General features: G+C 38.8%; 1 protein-coding gene across 2 annotated transcripts in view; it reads right to left on the bottom strand.

Moving 5' to 3' along the window:
• The window catches only part of kdm4b (lysine (K)-specific demethylase 4B), a 52,566-nt gene that overhangs the window by 4,198 nt on the left and 26,364 nt on the right, over positions 1-22,004 (bottom strand). The window contains exons 7-20 of one of the 2 annotated variants that reach the window (XM_008406772.3): positions 19,315-19,418; positions 17,602-17,739; positions 11,362-11,558; positions 11,013-11,263; positions 10,670-10,875; positions 9,458-9,581; positions 6,936-7,096; positions 6,649-6,847; positions 5,651-5,727; positions 5,415-5,470; positions 5,148-5,256; positions 2,091-2,288; positions 1,248-1,406; positions 428-547 (exon numbers count right to left, since the gene is read on the bottom strand). In XM_008406772.3, the coding sequence (XP_008404994.2) occupies positions 428-547; positions 1,248-1,406; positions 2,091-2,288; positions 5,148-5,256; positions 5,415-5,470; positions 5,651-5,727; positions 6,649-6,847; positions 6,936-7,096; positions 9,458-9,581; positions 10,670-10,875; positions 11,013-11,263; positions 11,362-11,558; positions 17,602-17,739; positions 19,315-19,418 (2,099 nt within the window). The remainder of the gene's footprint in view (positions 1-427; positions 548-1,247; positions 1,407-2,090; positions 2,289-5,147; positions 5,257-5,414; positions 5,471-5,650; positions 5,728-6,648; positions 6,848-6,935; positions 7,097-9,457; positions 9,582-10,669; positions 10,876-11,012; positions 11,264-11,361; positions 11,559-17,601; positions 17,740-19,314; positions 19,419-22,004) is intronic. The other variant, XM_008406773.3, reaches the window with a different exon arrangement.

Here is a 22,004-nt window from a genome sequence, read left to right as displayed (position 1 = left end):
CATCAACCAACATGCGCTGCTGTCAAATTATCCTTGACCATGACATTGAACCAAAGCTGCTCACTGACTGGATCAGAGCCTCACTTAAGCTCCTTAAATATAAATATAGATGTTAACAATATTCTGCAGTAGAGGAAAAAGGTCAGGGTTGTGACTCTGGCTGCTTGAACAGCTGGAGGCTTGTTTTTCTTTCTTTCTTTCTTTTTTGTTTTGTTTTAGTTCAGCGCAAAAGCAGGTCAAAAATACTAAATAAAAAATGTAATGATACAAGAATGACTCTTGTGGAGGTAATTTGGAAAACTGCAACAGCAATACATAACAGTAATAAAACACATTTTAGCCAGTCACCTACAAAACTTTTTGTCTCACTTAAACCAGCTAACTGCGATTTGTCTGTGCCTGAACAGACGAGTCAGGTTAACCTCACCTGGTAGAGCTTGTGGACATGCTCTCTGACAAAGGAAGCATTCAGGTTTTCACCATCCGGTGTACAGACCTCAATCAGCTCCCCCGTGTCAGGAGCACCGTTACGCAGACAGTCGTGACTCTAGAAGAGGAAGGACAAAGATGAGAGAACTGGAGGACAAATATAGGAGAAAAGCGTTGAATTATAGAATTCTGCACGATTTCGTTCATAGTTCTAGTTTTACGTCTCAAGGGTTGTCTTCATTTCCAGCTACTTACAGCTTAGTAAAAAGTTTAAACTTCTGAAATTCAAGGGTAGTATTTAGCATTTTAAATTAGATTACTTGTATAGCTACGTTATGATTCAACCTCCCTAGAAGCAAGTTTTAATAATTTAATTTTACTAAAGTACTGTTTCTTGCCATCTTTAAACAGCAAATATTTAAGGCAATCTATAGTTATAAAGCGGAATACATTTTCCATACCTTCCGTCATGGCTCAGTTGCTCAGAAAATATCTGTACGCTTTAAAATAAAAATACCATACCGACTACAATCATACGAGTAGCTGCTTGGATTAATGGAGGAGGGCTCCTCCAAAGTTTTTATATAAATATTCCAGACAGAGAACTTTCCTTAGTACTCAGTCTACCTTCCATTGCCTATACCAAGTGGTTTCCACAGCTAAGAACATAAAGAGAAAAAAAAAGAGATTGGGAATAAAAGTCTGCAAATACAAATATTTTTCCACATCCTTTATTCTCCATTTCTCTTTTTCAGACCCAGTAAATATTGAGATCAAATTCCAGACTGCATAACAACGCTGTTGGTGAAAACACTCACCACTATATTCTCTGGGTGCACGTTGTCACAGTATGATCCTTCTTCAAAGTTGACCTCGTAGAACGTCTGCGTTGCGATGCCAATGATGGTGCAGTGGTAGTACCAGGTGTCGGATTTACGCCCAATCACCTTGAGGCCCAGGTCTAGACCTGCCCGAGGCTTCAGACAAAAACAAGACAAGAGTCAGGACTGGGACTCGGCAAGAGCAATGTCTGGGTTATTCTATAATTACTAATCATGTTCTGTCACTGGCATATGAAACCAAATATCAGTATCCTCAAATAGAATGCACGTATTTCATAAAATTATTTTTTTTAAATACGTTTGAGATGGGTTTATCCTATTCTGGGGTTATGCTTATTACAACTTTCTTATGCTTATTTCTCTGTTTATAACAACTTTAAGGTGTTTCAGTTGTATACCTTCCTGGACTAGCTACTTTCTTTGCTGGTCCATAAAATGGTTTTAGTTTCTTCTAAAATATTTGCCATATTTAGCACAGTATATTGGATGAGTGTGACCAAGCCTGATTTTTTGTGAAAATGTGGCTGTATGTTTGTGGCACGATTTACTACAAAATAAAAATAAAAGCAAAAAAATTAAGGCTAATGAAAGAAAAACATTGTATTGTACTTAACATTCTTCTGGAGCATAAGAAATAAACTTGCCATGGTAAATATCATCCTAAAGAAATTGAGGGCCAGATTTGTACCATTATTGAACTGCAGTCAGAGGCCACACAAGATAATAACAAGGGCCATAAATGGCCCCCGGGTCACACTTTGAATATCCCTGATTTACACCAACGTAGCAGGAAAAAGTGAAAAATGCCAACACACTCACCTTATTCACCATCTGGATGCCCTTTTTATGTTTTTGGCAGGTGACTGACACCACGTAGGGCCAGTCTGCAGGCTTCATCACCACTCCGGCAATCTGGGCGCATGTGACATGGAAAGAGGTGGCGCAGTTCTCATGTGTGCACTGGATGCAGGCGCCGCGGTTCGGACTGGGGTTGGTTGTGTGGCAGAACACACATTTCTGCAAAGACAAAAAGCACACACTGAAACGTCAGCTCATCTTTAAGCATACTCTCTTCAATGTTGAAAACTCAAATTCTACCACCCATATTGAGAGATTTTCCTCTTTCCTATCACTTTCTCTTACTACTCTCTATTTATACTTTATTTGCAGCTATAGGAATATTCTGTATTTAAGACTAAACTCTTGTTTGTTACTTTAAAACCTGACAAATATTTAATATGTTAGGATTTAAGTTTTGTGTGATTGAAAAACCACTATTCCCCCTATCCAACATGATTCCTTCTATCACTCACAATGAAATATGTATTTAGGATTAGAAGAAATGACTGGACATTCTGGCAAGAGACTACAAAGCAGCAGGATGACCAGGAGATGAGGCAGACACTTGAAGCTCTCTTGCCAAATTTCCACTTCCGTGTGCACTGCATAAAAAAACCTCTTGGACCAGAGTAATCTGCAGCACTACAATTACAAGCAAGTTAAATTATGAGCAAAAGACTGAAGGCCTTTTGAATTAATATCTCTGGTGACCTAAATAACATCACTTCAACTCATAAATCAAACTTTGCTCAAACAGAAGAAGCATCACATCATCTGTTTAGACATATGTTAAACACCAACACTAACTTGGATCAGTTGAAAACATCTACAATCAGAAACATTCTGTCTTTTAAATTCCCTTTTCTGGCCCCGTTTTATACAGCCCCTCCTTTAAAAATAAATTAAAACTAAAATGACCAAGCAGCTGGAGAACACAACCAATCAATGAAAGAATACATTTCTTTTATCATCATGTCAATATTTCATTTTTGCTCCTGTGCAGGCCAGTTTTCCTCCTATGATTGCTACCAGCTAGCAGTTTTCCACTGATGAAACATCGTGAAGATGGTAATATAAAAGCAAACAGCAAAACTCAGCAGCAACATTAATTGTGTTGCAGCTCGCTGCTGAATGTTCATATTAAGTCAGCAAATAAGACAGTTCGCTATACATCTCTTTAAAAGTAAACTGCTGACTTTGGCTGCAAACAAGGCTATGCAATACCTATATAAAAATACATTTAAAGTGTGCGTTATGTTGACTGTGCGATTTTTGTGTCTTAAGATTTTTGTAAATCATGTCTCGAGAAATATTTCCTCATGGGAAGCATGCCAACTACTTTGCCAACTGGACTACCAGGATCTGATAGCAACACTACTAACAACTTTGTCAAGATGTGATGTAATTGGTGTATATAAACTATAAAGATATATAATTTTTTTTCCCCCATCATAGCTTTGTTGGGAAAGATAGGCCATGATTACTGCAAAAAAGACCCTTCGCTCCACTGAAATCCGAACAATTAATTATTATTTGGCAAAGGCATACGCTTATTTACCTGAGACCTTCAGCAATCACAAAGGCTTCCAGCGTTAAGACTTTATGTCACGCATCAATGCTGGTTAAGGCGCAGAACTTTATTACAGTTTTCATCCTAACCATTTCGAACGGATCTTTTTACAATGAAAATATATTTGTGCATCAGCTTGAAGGACCTTCTGACATTTGTCTTTGTCAGAATGAATAACAAATCAATATTCACATCAGTTTTGCCTTTACTAATATAGATTTTCCATTTTCATCTTCAAAATCTCTACATAATCTCTGCAAACTTAATTAGTATTGTAAAAGTAAAAGTGAACATAAATCCATCTTCCTGATGATATAAACAGCTTATGCAAATTCTTGCATGATCTAAACTTGCATGTTGATCTAGCTAGTTTTTACAAGCATGCCACTGCTAAATTGAAAATCATTTTAGTTTGAACTAATTAAATGAATTGTTAATATAAAGACAAGTTTATGTTAATTATTTTCATAGTTCTGAATTTTGCAGCTGAAGCAAAATTATGATTTGCTGATTATGATTTACAACTTCTTAACTATAAATACACTACTGTAGAATGTGAAAAATATAATCAAATTTCGGCCAAAAATTACATCTTTTTTAGGATTTTTACCATCCAACAATGGCCTATAAAATCCAACATAATGACAAGTTTCCTGGGAGGCAAATGTTTAAGGGTAGAAGGGTGGCACGGTTACTGGAGAACACAGCGCGATATAAACTGGTTCCATGGGTGCGTGCTCACATTTGATCAGACCAGTCATCCGAATCATTAGAGCGCACAGCATCTTCTCAAAGCTTTTTAAGTAGAGAAGGAAGAAACCTTCTCTGACAGCGCACCGATGCAAATGTCACCCAGCTTGTCTTTGATAGATTATTCAGAGAGAAGAGGAGGCTGAGAGGTGACATTATTTGTGCGTTTGTGATAATGTAGCAGCAAGCGCTCCGATCACTCGCCACAGAGCAGAGACTGCAAAAGAGGGACTGTAATAAAACAAAAGCAGCGAAAGGAAAGAACGAAATAGGTTGTGTTTAAAGATGCGGAAGCAATGGGGAAATTGCCTTCAACCCACGGGATCGATGCAGTTCATTTGGCGCAGTGAGAAATGACAGCCGATTATTCAGCCATTCCCCTCAGCATGTCTGTTTTACCCCACTTCTCAAAAAAAAAAAAAAAAAAACTGAAATCCATCAATCCTCCAGGAAAGGAAGCAGGGTAACAGAGAAAGTGACAGACACAAAGGCAATGAACAGGAAAGAAAGCAATCCGCTTCAGAGTAGGAAAAGACTGGAGGAGCGCAGGAGGCCCTGGAGACTTTATAAGCGTACAGGAAAACCATCATGGCGAGCATCAATACAGAAAAGTTTTTACTTTCCCCAGAGACGGCTGGGAATATAAAGAAAGCTGAACTCTGCCTGTTTAATAATAAACTTATGCAGACCTTGTATTTGTCTCCATCTGCACTTACCAAACTCTTGCGGTTTTCTGGGACAGCGCTGACATCCACTGGCTCCCTGTCGATAGCGTTGACAAAGCGAGCTTCTGGCACACCGATGGCACAGATGACGTGGGCCCATCTGAAGATCAAGTCAGACAGGAAAGAAATTTTAAAACAAAAAAAAAAAACCTGGATCTTCTAAGAACAAAATGTTGGATTCTTTTGCTATAAATCCATCTTCCTGATTAGTTTAACATTTCAAATATATCAACTAACAAAAGGTCTTCAAGCACTCACCTGTTGTCTGTTGTCATCTTCAAAGCTCCTCCACGCAGGTTGCAGAGGCAGCATTCCTGCAACAACAGATACGTTCTTTAAAATCAAAGGTCTGAGCTGAAAAACCCTGTTTCTTTTAGAGCACCCCACACTTCTCTGGATAATTCTTGAACATGCAGGATGACTTAACACATTAGTGAAGAAAATTAGCCATTATTCTCCATCTGTGTGTGAACATCAGCTAAGCGTCCACTCACCACTACCCAGGCCTCTGCTGTACACCTGGTGCAGGTCCAGGAATTCCTGACAGACTCTGGCTTCAAACCGTAACAACCTGTAAGAGAGGAGATGAAGATTATTACAACCAGTTCCCTTATGACATATTTTGAATTTTGTATCAGTGAATGTGTACAACACAGAACGGCCTGAAGGGCCACCTTTCCTTCTATTCTCTTCTATTACACATTCGAACACCAAACCTCTTCGCTAAGCAATTGTTTTTCATTTTAATAAATAGTCCAATTTTCTCACTCCAATCCCCAATTTGAGGTTACCAGCTCACAGATCAGCAGATCTATACAACACCGGGGCATGTTTAAGTGATTTTTAGTTGAATGTTCAGCCCAGAACACTGAGGAACAAAAGGTGCGGGAATGCACAACTGGCATTTTTGACAGGAGCTCTTTCTGCTTCATGTCTTCCTATCAATAGCAGCGCTGTTTCAGCAGCTCTTCCCAGGATGACTAACGAACTGGCCTTGAAGGTGTGTTTCAGGTTTAGGGATAATAAGAACCCAGGAGGGTTAATGTGTGTATTGTGGACTTTGTGTGTATGTGTTAGTGATGTGATTTATGAGTTTGTTAGTTTGGGTTGGTACAAACACAGTCCATCAGGCATTTCAAGAAACTCGCATTATTCATTTGAAACCTATTTTTTCCATACTGGAAGGAGATTTTTTATTTTTTGTATGTATGTGTATATATATATATATATATATATATATATATATATATATATATATATATATATATATAAAACTACACAATGAGTATTAATTTTTAATTAGCACATTTACAGTTTTAATGTTTATATGATTTATTAAGGCACAAAAATTAAGGATCTAGAAGATGTAAACAATATTTTATTTAAATCCTAAATCACATTAGCTTGTTAAGGTGAAAGAAGCTCCTTTCATGGTATTCTAACATACCTATATTTGACTAGTATATTGTTTATTAATGAGCTTAGTACTTACTGGCATGAACTTGCATGGCGCAACATTTACACTGGATCAAAAGACTGGTTCCATCTTCCCCGATGTGGTAATTTGTGGGTGGTGGTTCTGTGTTGACTGCTCCTACACTGAAGCACATCTCTGGGACCAGTGGTCGAGTTGACATACCATGTCGAGGTAGGGAGGCTTCAGGGGTCAAACTGATAACATCTCTGTTTGGCTTGAATGGAGAGGAAATGAGATATTACATTTCTGAGTAATCATGTGCATCCTCCAAAAAAAGTGTACGCAGCAGTGCGTGTTTCTACCTTCATGTAGGAACAGAAAAGCGAACAGACAGCACAGTATGGTTCAAGTCCGGCCACGGCAGCATTGAAGGACTTCTCAGCCAGAAAGTTCGGGGAGTGATTCCGCCATAGGTGTTCCTGTTTCTTCATGCTGCTATCCATCGGCATTTGAGAGGACAGCTCTATGGACAAAGACACAAAAAGAATGAGTGAAAACCCGTAGTATTCAGTAAATCACTCTTTCGTCGTCTGATGCGCTGAGCTTCTTCCCAACTAACTTCTCACTCTGAGAGGTAAACACTCAACCAGCTCTCCACTCCTCTTCCTTTCATAAATTAATGAGACCGAGTCAACAGTTAACTAGGATTCACAGAGCACACTCCATAGCGGTCGTTCACTCTCTATTTTGAAGCTTGCTCTTGACTCTGAGCCAGGTACTATTTAATGACTCATATGGAGCCCCAGTGTGTTGCTTTACAAATTTTAGGCTTAAGGCAACCTTTAAAAACCTTCTATAGATTTACGAACCGGGCACAAAGGCAATTTTACTACCATTGAAAAATTTTGGATTAAAGGTGACTTAAATAATTGAAGGCCCACAATTACTCCAAAACTTTATATGGTTCTTTAATTAGTAATGCTACACAAGGGTCAGAACAGCTTAATTCAGTAGCCTAGAATATTCAGATAAAACAAAAAACCAAACAAAAAACAACTATATCAATTTAATCAAACCTGACTTTCCCCAACTCTGAAACGGGAAGATTCTAAGTGGAGGCTTTGAGAGACGGAATAGCTTCCCTACTCTAGTCTGATCAGATCTTCTGAAAAATTATTTGACAGTTTCTTGGACAGCCGACAGGCTGCGTAAAGTCTTCTTTTCCTCTGAGTGGATATAGTTTCTCACTGACCAAGTTTTTTTGCTTTTGTTGTTGAGCTTTGTGTCTCATCTGATGAAGGACGTCTGATGTGGAGCCATAGCGTTGGGAGCTCAGGGGTTGAATCCTTCTCACAAGGCAAAGTTTTCAGCCTAACGATCAAAAGACCTGGGTCTTCTTCTACTGCAGGGTTCATTGTCCATTTTGATCTTTACTTGACTTCCTGCCTGAAGATTACAATCAATCAACTTTCCTCCTTCCTCATGCCGTTTTATGGGGTTTTCCACCACAAAGAAATGCTTCATTGGTTAGTTCTGTTGCCAGACTGTCTTGGGTAGATAATGATGTCAGCTTCCCCGTCCCATGTGCACAAAGAAAGTGCATGATCTTATACCTTTATAATTTCTTCAAAATCATCATCAAAAATCACAACTTGTTTAACTAAAATATATAAGCATTAGAATGTCTGATTCAATAAGTAAAAATGCCTCTTATTGAAACTAGCTTGATTTAATGTAAGGGCATTTATTTAAAAGAAAGCCAGAATAATTTGACCATTTGAAATTACATTTATAAAACTATGCTAGTATCTGCTTTTTGTCATTTTTTTTTTTTTCAAAGCGTTTACTTTTTTAAAAAATCATATTATGCATGGAAACAAAAGGATGGTTTCACCTATTTTTGACAGCCCCAACTGTGCAAAGACCCATTTAATAAAACTATATATATAAAGCATTTTTAAAAGATATCTGGAGGGAGGTCTTGGAAAGAAACAGCAATAAGCTGGAAGGCAACACTGTAGTCAGTCCTTATATAATTGGTGATGAACACAAACAGCACAAGCATCAATAATTTGCCACTCCGGGTCAGAATCAATTTCTCGGCGTAGCCCTTGAGCTACTGATCCACTTTGTTTTGTTAGGCCTGGACAGAAGTCAGGCAGATCTTTTCACAAGATTTCCCCTTAAACTGTTGTCTATTTTCCCACCAGTGCTCCTCCTCCTCATTCTTTCCCACCACCCAGCCCTCTGAAGGACAGACTGAGTGTAGTCCCCGGCCACACAAGCTAAAGTGACTTTGAAAGCAGGTAATTGGAAGTCATGATCCCTGGATCAATAAGTGTCAGTCAGAAAATGAAAAAAAAATGGGGGAGAGTAGGAAAAAGAAGCCTTGCCATCTTGATTTCATTTATTCCAACAGGGAACTTTAGTCCAGCTTGTTTTTCTTTCCTCAGATCAATAAAACAAATAAAAATGGTGTCCTCTTCACTTTGAGCACTTTGATGGAGAGAACAGCTACAGGAATGAATAACAGGAGGGATCGAAAAATTATGTTTGTTTTAGATCATAAGTAATTTTTTAAAAACCTGAATGTTATTTTATTGCAGCTTTTTATAAGATCCCTTTAAGACCAAATTTAAAATGGCAATTTATAGGTAGCATAAATTTATAACATGTCTGCTTCTTTTTAACTGTTTAACTGTTTGTATGACCTGGAAAAAGTATTCACTTTGCCTTTTGCAGCTGTAGTTAAGATTTATGTGAAGCTCATTGTATTTTCACCCTGCTCAAATTTAGATGAAAATGCAATCCATCCTCATCTCTAAACCATCTGTTTACTTAAATGGTCCCTTACAGATGAAAAAAAATAAAAATAATCACGCACCTTTCTCAGTGGTCGGGTCTTGTTTGACGATGGACAGAGGCGAGCGCATGGGTGGTTTACTAAGAGGATGGCGCCGACTTTTCTTCACCTCCTTTGGCATTTTCATCTTAGTGAAGGTCAGCTGCTAAAGTAATAATAATAACACATTCTTTAAGTTTTCAGTATTGTTGAATTTAACAACACAGTTGTCCTGGGTCATTTGATGCATGTCTTTCCCCTCTCTCTATTCCATTTCCTGCCAAGTCGCTGCTAAATAAAGGCCACTAGTGTACAAAAGATGTTTTTTTTTTTTAAATCTAACTATTCAAAGGTTGTTCCAGGATTCCTGTCTTGTAATAAATGTTTTTGTTAGCGAGTAAGTCTACAATTATTTTTGATACTGCTAGTATTTGTCCTCAACCATGTCAGATGAAAAGTACAGCCCAAAACAGGACATGTACAGGTGTGTGTATTGCTTTTTGTCAGAAACGAACAAATTAACCTACCATCTAAAGCATTCCATACCAAATTAAGAATGGTAAGAATGGTTGGTGATGATGACCTTCAGGAGACTGAAGACCTTACCGTTTTTAATTAGTAATGAGCAATCTGCAGTTTGGATTACCAGTGCTGTTGCAGTAGTGGAATAAGGCAAACCAGATGGTCATATAAAAGTATGTTTATAGCAAGCTGTTTGATAACTTGTTTCATCTATCCTTGATATCCAGCCTCATTCTAGCATGAATCACTATGTCTCCAGCTTAGCAAGCCATCTAGGGTAAAAAGAAAAACTATATACAAGTTAAAGAAAATTGTAGCATGAATTTTTACATCAGGTGAAGTTATTCAGTCAAGCAGTGCCTCTTGTTTTGCATTTTAAGTCCAAGTTAAAAAGGAAAAAACCTTTTCTAAACTGTATTCACGTTTATCCTAGAACAAGTTTTTTACTGTAAACTGGACAATTTTTTTTATCTTAAAATTGCAAATATGCAAACCCTGCCTAGGAATAAAGTCCTTCAAGTATCATGATAGAGCTTGTCTTTGTTTCTGTAAGTGGTTATTTTCCATTAAGACTTGAAAACAAACCAAGAAACTGCATTTCATAGGGAACACACTGGACAATGACTTATGTGTATCATTTCATCTTAATTAAGTCATAATTACTGCATTTAAGATCATGTAAAATAAATATGTGTATTTAGACATTACAGTTTTATGCATGACTGTTTTTACCTGAGCTGTGTTTATTTCCATGCTCATGTCTTCATTCTTAATCGACGTTGTATCCACGTTCCTATTGGCAGATTTAGCAAACTGCTCAAATGCTTCTTCAAATCCAGAGATGGGCCCTTGAATGTTGGACATCCTCTTCTGCTTTTTCAGCTTCTTCTTCTCCATGTCCTCCATGAAGTTTGGTGGCCTAATATCAACTTCTTGCTCTAACAAAGACAATTAAGAAAAGTACATGTTTAAGGTAATGTCGGGGATTTAAAACCATTGTTGGTTTTAATGAAATCATTTTTTATTATAATTCTAGTTTGGAATATAATGGTCTCATCTGCGGGCTCCCACTAACCTTCTGCTTTCACAGGACTGTCTGCTGCCTTTGCAGCGGCCTCAGCAGCCTTCTGTTCCTCACGTTCCATGGCCTCCAAGGCCAACAAGGCTTCCCTGGCTAAACGCTCTTCCCTTTCCTGTTTGCGCTGAGCCTCGCGCTCCTCCACCTGACGCTGATACTCAGCTGCATTCAGCTCAATTCCCTCTTCCGCCAGCACCTTCACCTCCTCAAGCTTAAGGCGCCGAACCTGCTTCATCTTGTGCATTGCTCTGATGTGCAGAGAACACAGGTAATTATAAATATTGGGTAATGATAAGCAGATCTATGCATATGAAGTCTCATAAATGATACATATTGGTCCTCTTACTTTTGCAGCAGGTTTTGCCGGTAGGCGATCCTGTGCTGCCTCCAGCTCTCCAGCTCAGGACTGGACAACTCTGTAGCCTTCAGATGATCCAACACTGTGATGTCTTTGCCTTGTTTCCATAGCTCGTAGCGACTCGGTTGCAGGCAGCGAACAAACACATCCATCGAGATTTTCACCATGTCCTTCCGGCAGGAACACTGCAGGGGAAAAAAAATGAAAAACGACAAAAATGAACAAAAATGTACAGAGAGAACTTTGTCAGAGCAGAGAAATGCTGCAGGTAATAAATGATGCAAACTCTCTGTAATAAATGTTTAAAAAGCTCCTAACCTGTGAATAAATGTCACTCTGGTGTTTTCAGTCAAACTACAGATGTTTGACTGAAATCCCAGAGCAGCAAGATTACAAATGTATTGGGGCACAAATTATGCAGAACTCTTCTTTTCTCTCTTTCCATCAGATTAATTATGGTGCAATTGACGCATCTTGCCTTGAGCCTAGAAAGGCAATATCCAAGCTATAATCACACAGAATTAACAGATAGTCAGAATGATTTCTGAGAGCAATTTATTGTTTTAAAGGTCAAAAAGACACTGCGTATAGGATTTAAAAAGAGGAATTTTAAATATCAGGATGGTAAATCAGTCAACATGCAGTGCCTTGCAAAAGTATTCACACCTCTTGAACTTTTCAACTTTTGCATTTTGCCACATTCCAACCACCAACTTCAATCTTTTTTATTGTCAGACTTGGAAGAGAGCATCTGGACATAAATTTTCAGTCTTTGCCTTGATTCCGAAATAGATTGGGACTTTGCCAAGTGTCAAGTCTTTTTCACCTTCTAACAGGTTATCTTCTAGGGCTCCCATGCATTTTGCTAGAACTGTGTCCAGAAAAACATGCCGTATCATCTGAGGTAAAACTCATCTCTGGTCCTTCACATATTTGCGGCATCCCTTGAATAACGTGTGGCAAACTGGGATTGTTCAAGCTTTTATCTTGCCACTCTTCCATTAAGGCCAGTTCTGTTTAGTGCGTGACTAATGCTTGTGCTGTCAACAGATTCTCCCACCTGCGCCGTAAATCTCCACAGCTGCTTCAAAGTTACAATGTGTTTCTTCTGATTAATGCTCTCCTTGCCCCGCCTGTCAGTTGGCCTGGTAGGCTTGCACTTGTGCCATACTCTATTCATTTTGGGATGATAGAACAACATGTTGAAAACTAGAAATGTTGCTTTAAAATTTCACCCGTCTGCAACTTTTTCCTTCACTTGTGTGGCTTTTTTTTTTTTTTTTTTTTGGTGTTCATGATGTTGTTTTTATTATTTTTAAAACATTTGTTACCTTGAGATCAACTCCGTTTGCAAACTTCAAACTTGCACTGTAATTTAACTAGGGCTACCAGAGTTATGGGGGCTGAATACCAATGCATGACAAAGTTTTTGAAAACCTTGTATCCTTTTCTGTTACCCTTCCAATTATGCACCACTACTTAATTATATTGAGAACTGAGAGTGCAACATGACACAATGAATAAAGGTTTATGAGATATGAATATGTTTGTAAGGCACTGTACTTCAGTGGGAAGAAAAAGCGTGACAGACGCATCTGTTCACACTTCAAAATGTCTCCACATCCGTCAATGACAACATTGAACTCTGTGAATCATTCTGCTGAGTGAAGAAGGCAGCAGCTGTGTAATGTAGCAAAAGCACAGAAATTACAAAACCAAACCGGCAGAAAACAAAAAAGAAGAAAAAGTCCAGAAAGACGTGAAATAAAAACAGCAGTGATTCAACAAACAGAAATGAGGGTAGGATAGATGGAGGGAGGGGGTGAAATGTTTTCTTTTTTGCTTTGCTTGCTGTATTGCATTCTGGCCCCCCGTCAGCCTGTGAGCTGTACTCAGAGCCTTATGTTCAATTATGGGAAAACACAACAGCTCAAACGGCCACAGCAAAACAATATCCAGCCAACATCTCATCTTGGCACCACTTGACAGGCGGAAACATTAAAATATGGTATTGGGTGGAGAGCGCTGGAGTGGAAGGGGGGGGAGGTGCTGTGAGGGGTTAGTGCATCTGACTGCAGCCATCATGAAACATTCAAAGGAGTGTACCAAAATGTGCTACTTTTCTTTGTGTACAGCAAGTTGTTATTTTTATAAAACGATGTAAAGTTAACAACCAGTGCCAGTATTTTCAAGGACTGAAAAAAATAAATTTCATTGTCTGATAAGTACTAAACACATTTCAAGATGCCCAAGACTTGAGATTACAAACGTGCCAAGGCAGAGCCACTTGACTCCTAATGGAGCTAAATTGTTTACTCAAAAGCAAACAGGAAGCCTGAGGCCTTTTAATGGACCCTTGAACTCAATGATAGTGCAATAAACTCTGATTTGTCTGTTGTGACCCACTGAGGCCACAAAAATAAGATTATCTAATTTGGTATTATATAAAGGAGGATCTCATACTAATAAACTGAAAAAGTATTCACAGGTCTTGATTTTTTTCCCCATACGTCATACTACAATAAGTTATTGTGTATTATGACCAACACAAAGTGGAGCAGTGAAATAGTAGAAAGTTGTAAATGCTTTTACAAGTATAAAAAGTGACATGCATTTTCAAGTTGCCTTGATTTACTCCAATGGTTCTACATTTTATAATCTTTAAAGATCCCACCACTCCAACAGAAAAATACACGAGTACAACAGAATACATTTTCACAAATTACTAGCAATATTATATAGATATATTTATTGATATGTGCCGTCAGCTTGCATCATTTATGATGATGTATACATACAACATGCGGATTTAATTCAAAAATCAAGTTTTCTTTCTCAAGTAGGAGTAGTGCATTGGTCAAGGCAGACGGAGTGACAGCGATGTATGCAAAAGAATAATTTTGGAAGTTGAGAACTACAGTATTTCATATGATACCACTCATCCTTTTTAATCACTGGCTTTACAGTACAATCTCTCATTTCCCATGTATGCCCCTCTGAGCACCTCTGGGGTTCACAGGATAGCAGAGGTCCATGCAGTGTAAATCAGGGTGGTTTTAAACATCTCCGATCTGCTGGCGAAGTGGGCAGCCAAGTGGAGAAGCATGTAGTGTAAATCTGTGGTAAGAGTCTATTATCTCAATGTCAGCTCCCTAGATGTTCATCAGTCTGGTGGAAATCCACCACCAGTTCCTTGGTTTTCCTCAAGGAACTATAGTTCTGCTCACACTACTCCACCAGTCATCCTTGCCTGGCATGAGGCCGACTACGACAGATATCTGAGAATTTTGCAGATGGCAGAATGGGGAGCCTGCAGTGCAGAAGGTGAAGAGGAACCAGGCCACTACAATTCCCTGGGAGAACCCTGTAGTGCAGACCAGCCTGTCAGAGACACAGTCCTGTCCTCACAGGACTGTGTCTCTGACGTGATGTAGGGTGATGTAGTCCAGTTCCACTGGCACATGTGGTGGTTCACTTCTGACAGCTCCAGCTTGTCCCTCAGAAGTACCAGTTGGATGGAATTAAAAGCACTGGAGAAATACAATGACAAGATCCTCACAGAGCTTCCAGGCTTCTTCAGGTGAGTCGGAGCTCAGTGCAGGGGGTAGATGATGTGAGGATACCTAAGTAAGCAGGCCAGAATTCACGGGGAGACGGATGGAGCTATATATAGGGTAATCCTGGAAGAAGACTTGTTAAAGGCTGAAGTTCATTTTCGAACAGGAGGATGGCACTCGTAGAATGTTTTAGAGCAACACCTGTCAAAATGGTCTAATCAAAGTCCAGACCTGGATCCACTTGATTGAATACAAATATACACCCAAAGTTGCAGCTGTAATTGCTGAAAGGTAGTTTAGAAAGAAAATAAAAACACCCACTCGTGGTGTTAAGGCACATCTGAATGCCATATTTTTTATCTTGAAAAATCCTTTCAAAACCAACGTGTCATTTTTATTTCACTTCACTACTATTTAAGTACGTTTTGTTGGTTTATCACAAAAAAATCCTAATAAAATACTTTGAAGTTTGTGGTTGTAATCTGACAAACATGTTCAAGGAGAAAACTTCAAGTTGTATGAATGTTTTTGAAAACATATCTCAAGAAAAACTGAAAGAGAGAAAAAGAAAATTCTTGTCAGACCAATATAACTTCGCAACTAAACTCGCTAATAAACTGAGGTTCACTCTCCAAAGGAAAAAGGCCAGCAATTTCTTCTGGAGAATGATTTGAGCTCCTCTCTCAGACAGGAAAGAAAAATAATTACCATGACTTCTTTGAGGAGCGGCAGCAAACGGTGACCGAGCACCAAATGAACAGAAAAGAGGCTTTCACTAAAAATCCAGCCAACTCAGAAGACAAAGTGTTTATACTCGGCAGCATGTGACAGACGACCGCCATAATCTTGAGGATTATTTTAACTAGCCGTGCTTTGCTGCTGTCAACCAATCTCACTAATGAACTTCCACAGTTTATAAAACCTACAGTCACTACTTATGTAAGGCTATTCATCTTTGTTCCTTATGCAACTTGTGCACATAAGGAACATTTTAAAGTTTTGGATAAGCTTTTTTAAACTATGGTGAAACCACAGAAGCTATTTTTGTGCCATTTATACCTAAACATTCATGTTGATCTGACAAGCAGTGAAATAATTGTCAATTCCCCTCCCCCCAAAAAATAAATAAATAAATAAAATAGTTGGTGGCTAATGTGCAGATTGGAAGGTTGAGAGGACAGTTAATTAAAACTGCACTGTCTCCTAAAGAACAGAGGTACATGCAAACGCAGCATGCGAAAACTGCTGACAGCATTCCCGCTTTGACCGCAGGTGTGTGTGTGTCTTCTCTCAGTAAGTCAAGCAGATGGATCAGCAGTTGAGGAGGCTGTATTTAATAAGAGCGGGACATGAAGCACGGCCTGGCTCCCCATTTTTCCCTTCTCTGTGGTTTGCTGGCAGACCCAAAACGGTGACAAATTTCATACCGCGACCCATCGCTCACTGTCCTGTTCACTGCTGACAGAATAGGGCTCAGTTTTAAGAAATAAATAAATAAAAGAGTGAGGGGCCAAGACAGCCAAACAAGTTGTTGGATGACTGGCTGAATCAAAGAGAAAACGGTGGAGGCATTCAGAGAAACGGAGAATGAGAGGCTCAGTTTTTACTACTCAGTAGCGTGGGCGAACTGAACACAGCTCCGTACATCTAAGAATCTAACATTTATTAAAAGTTCAAGTTTATTTATATAGCACGTTTAAAACAACTGAGCGCTGTGTATATATTTCCTGCTGTAGTCAAAGCCATTTACTCATAATATTCTATTTTGTCAACAAGAACCTCAATGAGAATATTGATACTAACTTTTCTAAGGATGGAAATACACTGAACTTTCTGGGAGACTTTTGCTCAGGCTGCATTTCAACATTTCTCTGGCTCCATGTGCTGCACTGTAAATTTGTAAGCCTAGTTTAGCAGAGCAGAAAAGACCCCTCTTCTTGATCAAACTGACAAAGTGAGCTGGAGATGCTCCCCTGAGCACTGGAGCCTGGGCTACTGGTTCTTAAATTACAAGCGGTCACATGGGTAAAGTAGGAAGGCTGGAAATGAGAAGAAGTAGGAAGGGAGGGAGATGTACTTCTGCAAACTGGCACCTCATAAATCTGACATGCAGCCAAGTAGAGAGAAAGACAGCGAGGAAAAACACACACACATCCAAAGAAAAAGAGAGGAAGGAGTGAAGAGCAAAATGAAATATATAGAAAAGAGATGAGTGCAGAGGGACTTTATTCCACAGGACATTGTAGTTGGACTCCCTTTCACAAACCTACCCATGCCCTGTCAATTTCATGCTCAACAGCCCACAGGCAAAGAGGCAGTTTGCGTCAGCGCAAGGATTCAAGTGTACAGTCGGTGTCAAGAACAGATGGTGTGCAGCAGAGAACTAGACGCTACTTTTATATATCGATGTAATCTATGTCTCTATCTCTTAAGGAGAAGGAAAGCTGCTGAATCACATCAAAATCGATTTTATTTCAAGTCTTCATTCATCTAAAGACAATGTTATGATTAAGACATGAACATTCAAAGGGTCAACCTATTCTTTAAATATGTCAGTCTTAATTTCAATTACATGACTGTCATCAAAACTCTGAAAACACAAAACCTCCCATGAACAAAGACACTTTGAACATAACTTCAAAGAGTAAATATCTGGTCTGTCTCATCTTACCAGTGTGGCGTTCTTTCCATAGTCGACCCAACGTAGAGTTGCAAAGTTTGTGGACTCAGCACAGTTGAAGCCGTGGTTGAAGCCAGCATGGTAGCCATATGGAAATGTAACCATAAACTCCCCTTCATTCTGAGTTATCTGTTGAGATACAAAATACAAACAAGAAACGAAATGCAGTTCAAATGTAGAAGTCAAATAAATTCTTGGATAGGCCAACTATGTCCACTTATAGTGATCAGACCTTTACTGTCCAACTGTTAAATCTATTTGTTACAACTGTTGAAACAAAATAACTGGTAGCTAAAAATTTTTTTACAAAGTGTTCCCAGTTCCTTATAGAAGAGGTACTTTTTAACCAAATGATGGACCATTACAATTTCTCCATTGAAACATATACTCCTACTCTTTATCTGATATGTACGAAACTATAAAAATGCATTCAGTAAAGGGTTTTCTGTGGATATAAAAAAAAAAAAGAAAAAGTGGAATATTTAAATTTTATGCATTTAAAAGGTATGGAAAGCATGAGTTTTTGAGCAGTTGATCTATCATTCGCTGGGTAAATCAGTAGAAAATTGGGCCATTTTTGTTACTGGCTAGTGTATTACTATTTAATCCATAAATGATAACAGTTAAAATTTAAGGTTAAAACTTTTTAGATAACCAAAAAGTGTAAAACATTTGATTATTACCCATCAATCTCAGGCAAAAACAGTCAAAGTTTTAGAGGCAATTAAGGAGTTTGGCTCCTGAAAAACATTTCTTCCTCCAGTCGAACTTAGCTGCATCTCCCAGAATTTAACATCTTCCTACAGGTTCCATGTTACTCTGACATTTCTTAAGAATATGCGAACACCTTAATTTCATTCTTTCTTTGCATTTTGCCCTGAAACCTAAGCCCTGCATGTGCAACTGCGAATCCCGTCGTCTTTGAGAAACTTGCCTGCCTGCAATCAAGAGACACATCAAGCCAAACGGAAGTACAGGCATGAGGGGAGAAATGGGTAGGGAGGCTGAAAGCGAGACATTAACTTCCTCAGCCAACAGTAATGGTTCACATATCAAACCAACAAATCCCTCTTCACTCCGGCAAGAACAGAGGAGAGTTTTATTTTTACACATGAATCGGGGAAAAGTTCACCGGTAGGTGTGCAGAACGCAACATGTTCACTGTGATAATGACGTCCTGAGGGGGGAGTGCTGGGAGAAGTTAAGTGGAGGGGGTCTTATGCTGGCTGTGGGGAACTTTGGAAGTCTGCCCTAAGCCCCACCTTCAGTTTCTCATTAATTTTTGCACTGTGGAGGTTTGTGCTGCGACAGAAAGGTGAAAAGATGGCAATTCATTTTCTGTGACAGGCACCGATGACGATCTTTACTCATGGCTGCGTCAACGCTGAGTCATTTGAAACAAGCCCAACCTCCTCTGTAATTTATGGATGACCCAGGAAAGGGACAGCGAGTGAGAAAAGATAACTTTACTGACACTCTCTTAATTTTGATATTTCAAACTTAATTAATTCTCTTGTGCCAACCACTAGAGCCAGGCCAAAAATGAATTAATGACCATAAATAGAGGCTGCCAATCAATACGTCTTTAAGTGGATGTCTTTTGACGCAACTTACTGGCTGAGTAAAGCCACAAATGCTTCTAGATAACAAATTGATCATGCTGATCAATAAAATGTCAGCTTATGTCGTGTATGCGCCACTCACCCTGTCAAAGGGAATGCCGTATTTCTTCAGGATGGATGGAGATATCAGTGTCATCTTGTGCCGGAGGAAGGCGTCGCAGCCTTGGGAGCTGCCAGGGAAGAAACCTGAAAGGATTGACAGAGAGCACTTCAATAAGGTGAAGGAAACAATGTTTAGATCTGCTACTAACATGCATCCTGGCTGGTCAGATTAGGTTGATGGCCATGAGCAGTAAAACTGATGTTCAGGCATCTACCAGTGTGTGACAGACCTGGGCCTGACTGGGTTTTGTGGTGTCCGTAAACATCCTAAGCTATTTTCTTTCAACTAACAGTGGAAAATTGGGTTTAAAGGATGACAATGATCCTAAAAACACATCAATACTGGTTTTGGAATGCATGCAGCAGGCATTATATTTTTCATGTCCCTGCCAAGAAGCCAACTAATTTTAAATGAACTCTGCCAATTTTAGCCAAAGAGAGGGGTCAAAGCTCCCACCAAAAGCTTATTGATGGCAACTAAAAGTGTGCAATTTCTCTGTAACCTGCTAAGGTACAATTAGCTACAGATTAATGGGAGTGAAAGTATATGTTTGAGCCTGCAAGAGAAAATCTGCAACAAATCAAAGTAGGGTTGCATGATAGTAGTATTAACATCCGCATCAGTCCAAAAAGCGAAACTAGGCTGATATTAACAATTGATGTTGCCGTTTCTTGCCGTGTTTCTAGGTGAGTTTGTGCATGTGGTTCTTTGTTTGGTCATGTCACAGTGACGCACAAGATTGCAAAGTGCTGAACTGAAGCAGAGAAGCAATGTCAGCGGAGTGGTCGCTTTTTCACATTGCTGAAAGTGTGGGGAAATATGTACAATACTGGTAAACATCTGTTATCAGTCATTACAATGATATTAGCGGATATCAGCCCATGTAATTGAAGCTGTGTCTTTAACATTACTCCAATATGGAAACTGCTTGAATAAATTATTAAAAGCTCAGAGTTAATATGACATCTATGGTAATGAACAGCCAAAACATTAAGGGTATTGATAGTCCAGCAGAAAACAGAGGATGCTGGATTCTTCGTTCGATTTCTACAATATCACTGTTGGGTTCCTGATTTTTCTTAACCGTAGTCGGCCTTAACCAAAACAACAGACAAAACATCTTAAATAAATCAGGCATGGTGTTTGTGTTAAAAGAAAAAGTCTGATTCACAAAATTCACATAGATTTAAAAACAAACACTTAGATAATCCAAATGTATTTTGACACCCACAATTAAAGAGCTTTCAGCATGTGAAAAATAGCAGCGTTTATCACATTACTGTTATAATCCCATAACCTGGAAAGGGAAATCCAGTTTCCCCTAGTGACACGGAAACAAATTAATTTGCTGCCTTGAGTGCGTTATAATCGCATTACCATAGACCATGTAAATGCATCGATTTTGAGAATTCAAGATGGATTTCAGGAGAAATCTGATGTTCTGTAGCATTAAACTAAAACCAGGTTCCGCACCTCAAAACTGTGATGCTACTCAAGCCAAACAAAGAGGAAAATCTTTGCCCGGAGATCTGTGGTATAAAATGAATGCAGGGTAACAATTTTACAGGAGAATATTAAAGGTGACCTATTATGCTTCCTGGAACAGGTTAGGATAGGTCTATGTGCTATACAAAACATAGCCTTACCCTTTTAGCACAAAAATATTCTTAGATAAAGAGACATTAATCTAGTCAGTTTTGCCCATTTTAAATCCCTTTCATATTGAGCTATTTGGATTTAAAGTCTCGTCACTTTAAATCCAAATAAGTTGCTGATGACCACGCCCTCTAACTCAGCTTTTACAATCGCACATGAAATTGTTGCAGATATGCAATTATATAACCGTCCATCTTTGAAAAGCAAGAAGAGCCTTCTTCATAACCAACAGAAATGCAGGAATAAAACCAGGCAAACGTGCCAAAAAAATGGCTGGTTTTTTGTTGTTTTTTTTTTTAAGTGCTAGGGCTGTTCTTAGAAGCAGCTGAAACCAAACTTGAAGCACATAAACCTGCAAAATATAAATTGTGCATAATAAGTTCCCTTTATAGAAAGAGGACATGTTCTTTTAGCAATGTCCTGGCTACTTTCTGTTCTTTATGCAAAATAATTAATCCTAAATAATATAACTTTTTTTCTTTACTTTACTTTACTAAAACTGCTGACCCTAAGTCCCGAAGGTCCCAACTAAAAACCCTTGAAGTGGCAGTATTTTCTAAGACCTGTTAAACTATGTGACGTGCAAATATACAAAAAAAAAAAAAAGGCTTACTAATCTTTTAATAAGCAAACCAGAAATTGTTTAGCAGGCAACTTCTGATGTTGCCTGTTTTTTGTAAGATAAATCCATCTCCTTAATGGCACATACTGTCTTGAGATCATAATCCAACTGACATTTTGGAGGTTTAAAACCCGCGCTCGCCCTCTAAAACAAAGGCTCGTTTATGTTCTTAGACGGCCTCAGACGGTCTGTGCATAATCGAAAGAAAGAACTTTTTCCCCCGTTGACAACGCTCCCATTCTTTATAGTCTATACTCGCCTCTACTTCAGAGGAGGGGCTCCATCTAAGCCTCCCACCAGTTAAACTTTAAAGTGACTGACAGTATAATCGGCGCCCATTTCATCCTTCATTTTTACCACATTGTTTCAGCCTCTGTCCCTCCCTACAAAG

The sequence above is a fragment of the Poecilia reticulata genome, chromosome 4 (assembly GCF_904066995.2).
Source record: "Poecilia reticulata chromosome 4, P_reticulata-male-v2, whole genome shotgun sequence".
NCBI classification, from domain to species: domain Eukaryota; kingdom Metazoa; phylum Chordata; class Actinopteri; order Cyprinodontiformes; family Poeciliidae; genus Poecilia; species Poecilia reticulata.
Note: the sequence above shows the minus strand (reverse complement) of the source record. Positions and strands in the feature narration are given on the sequence as shown.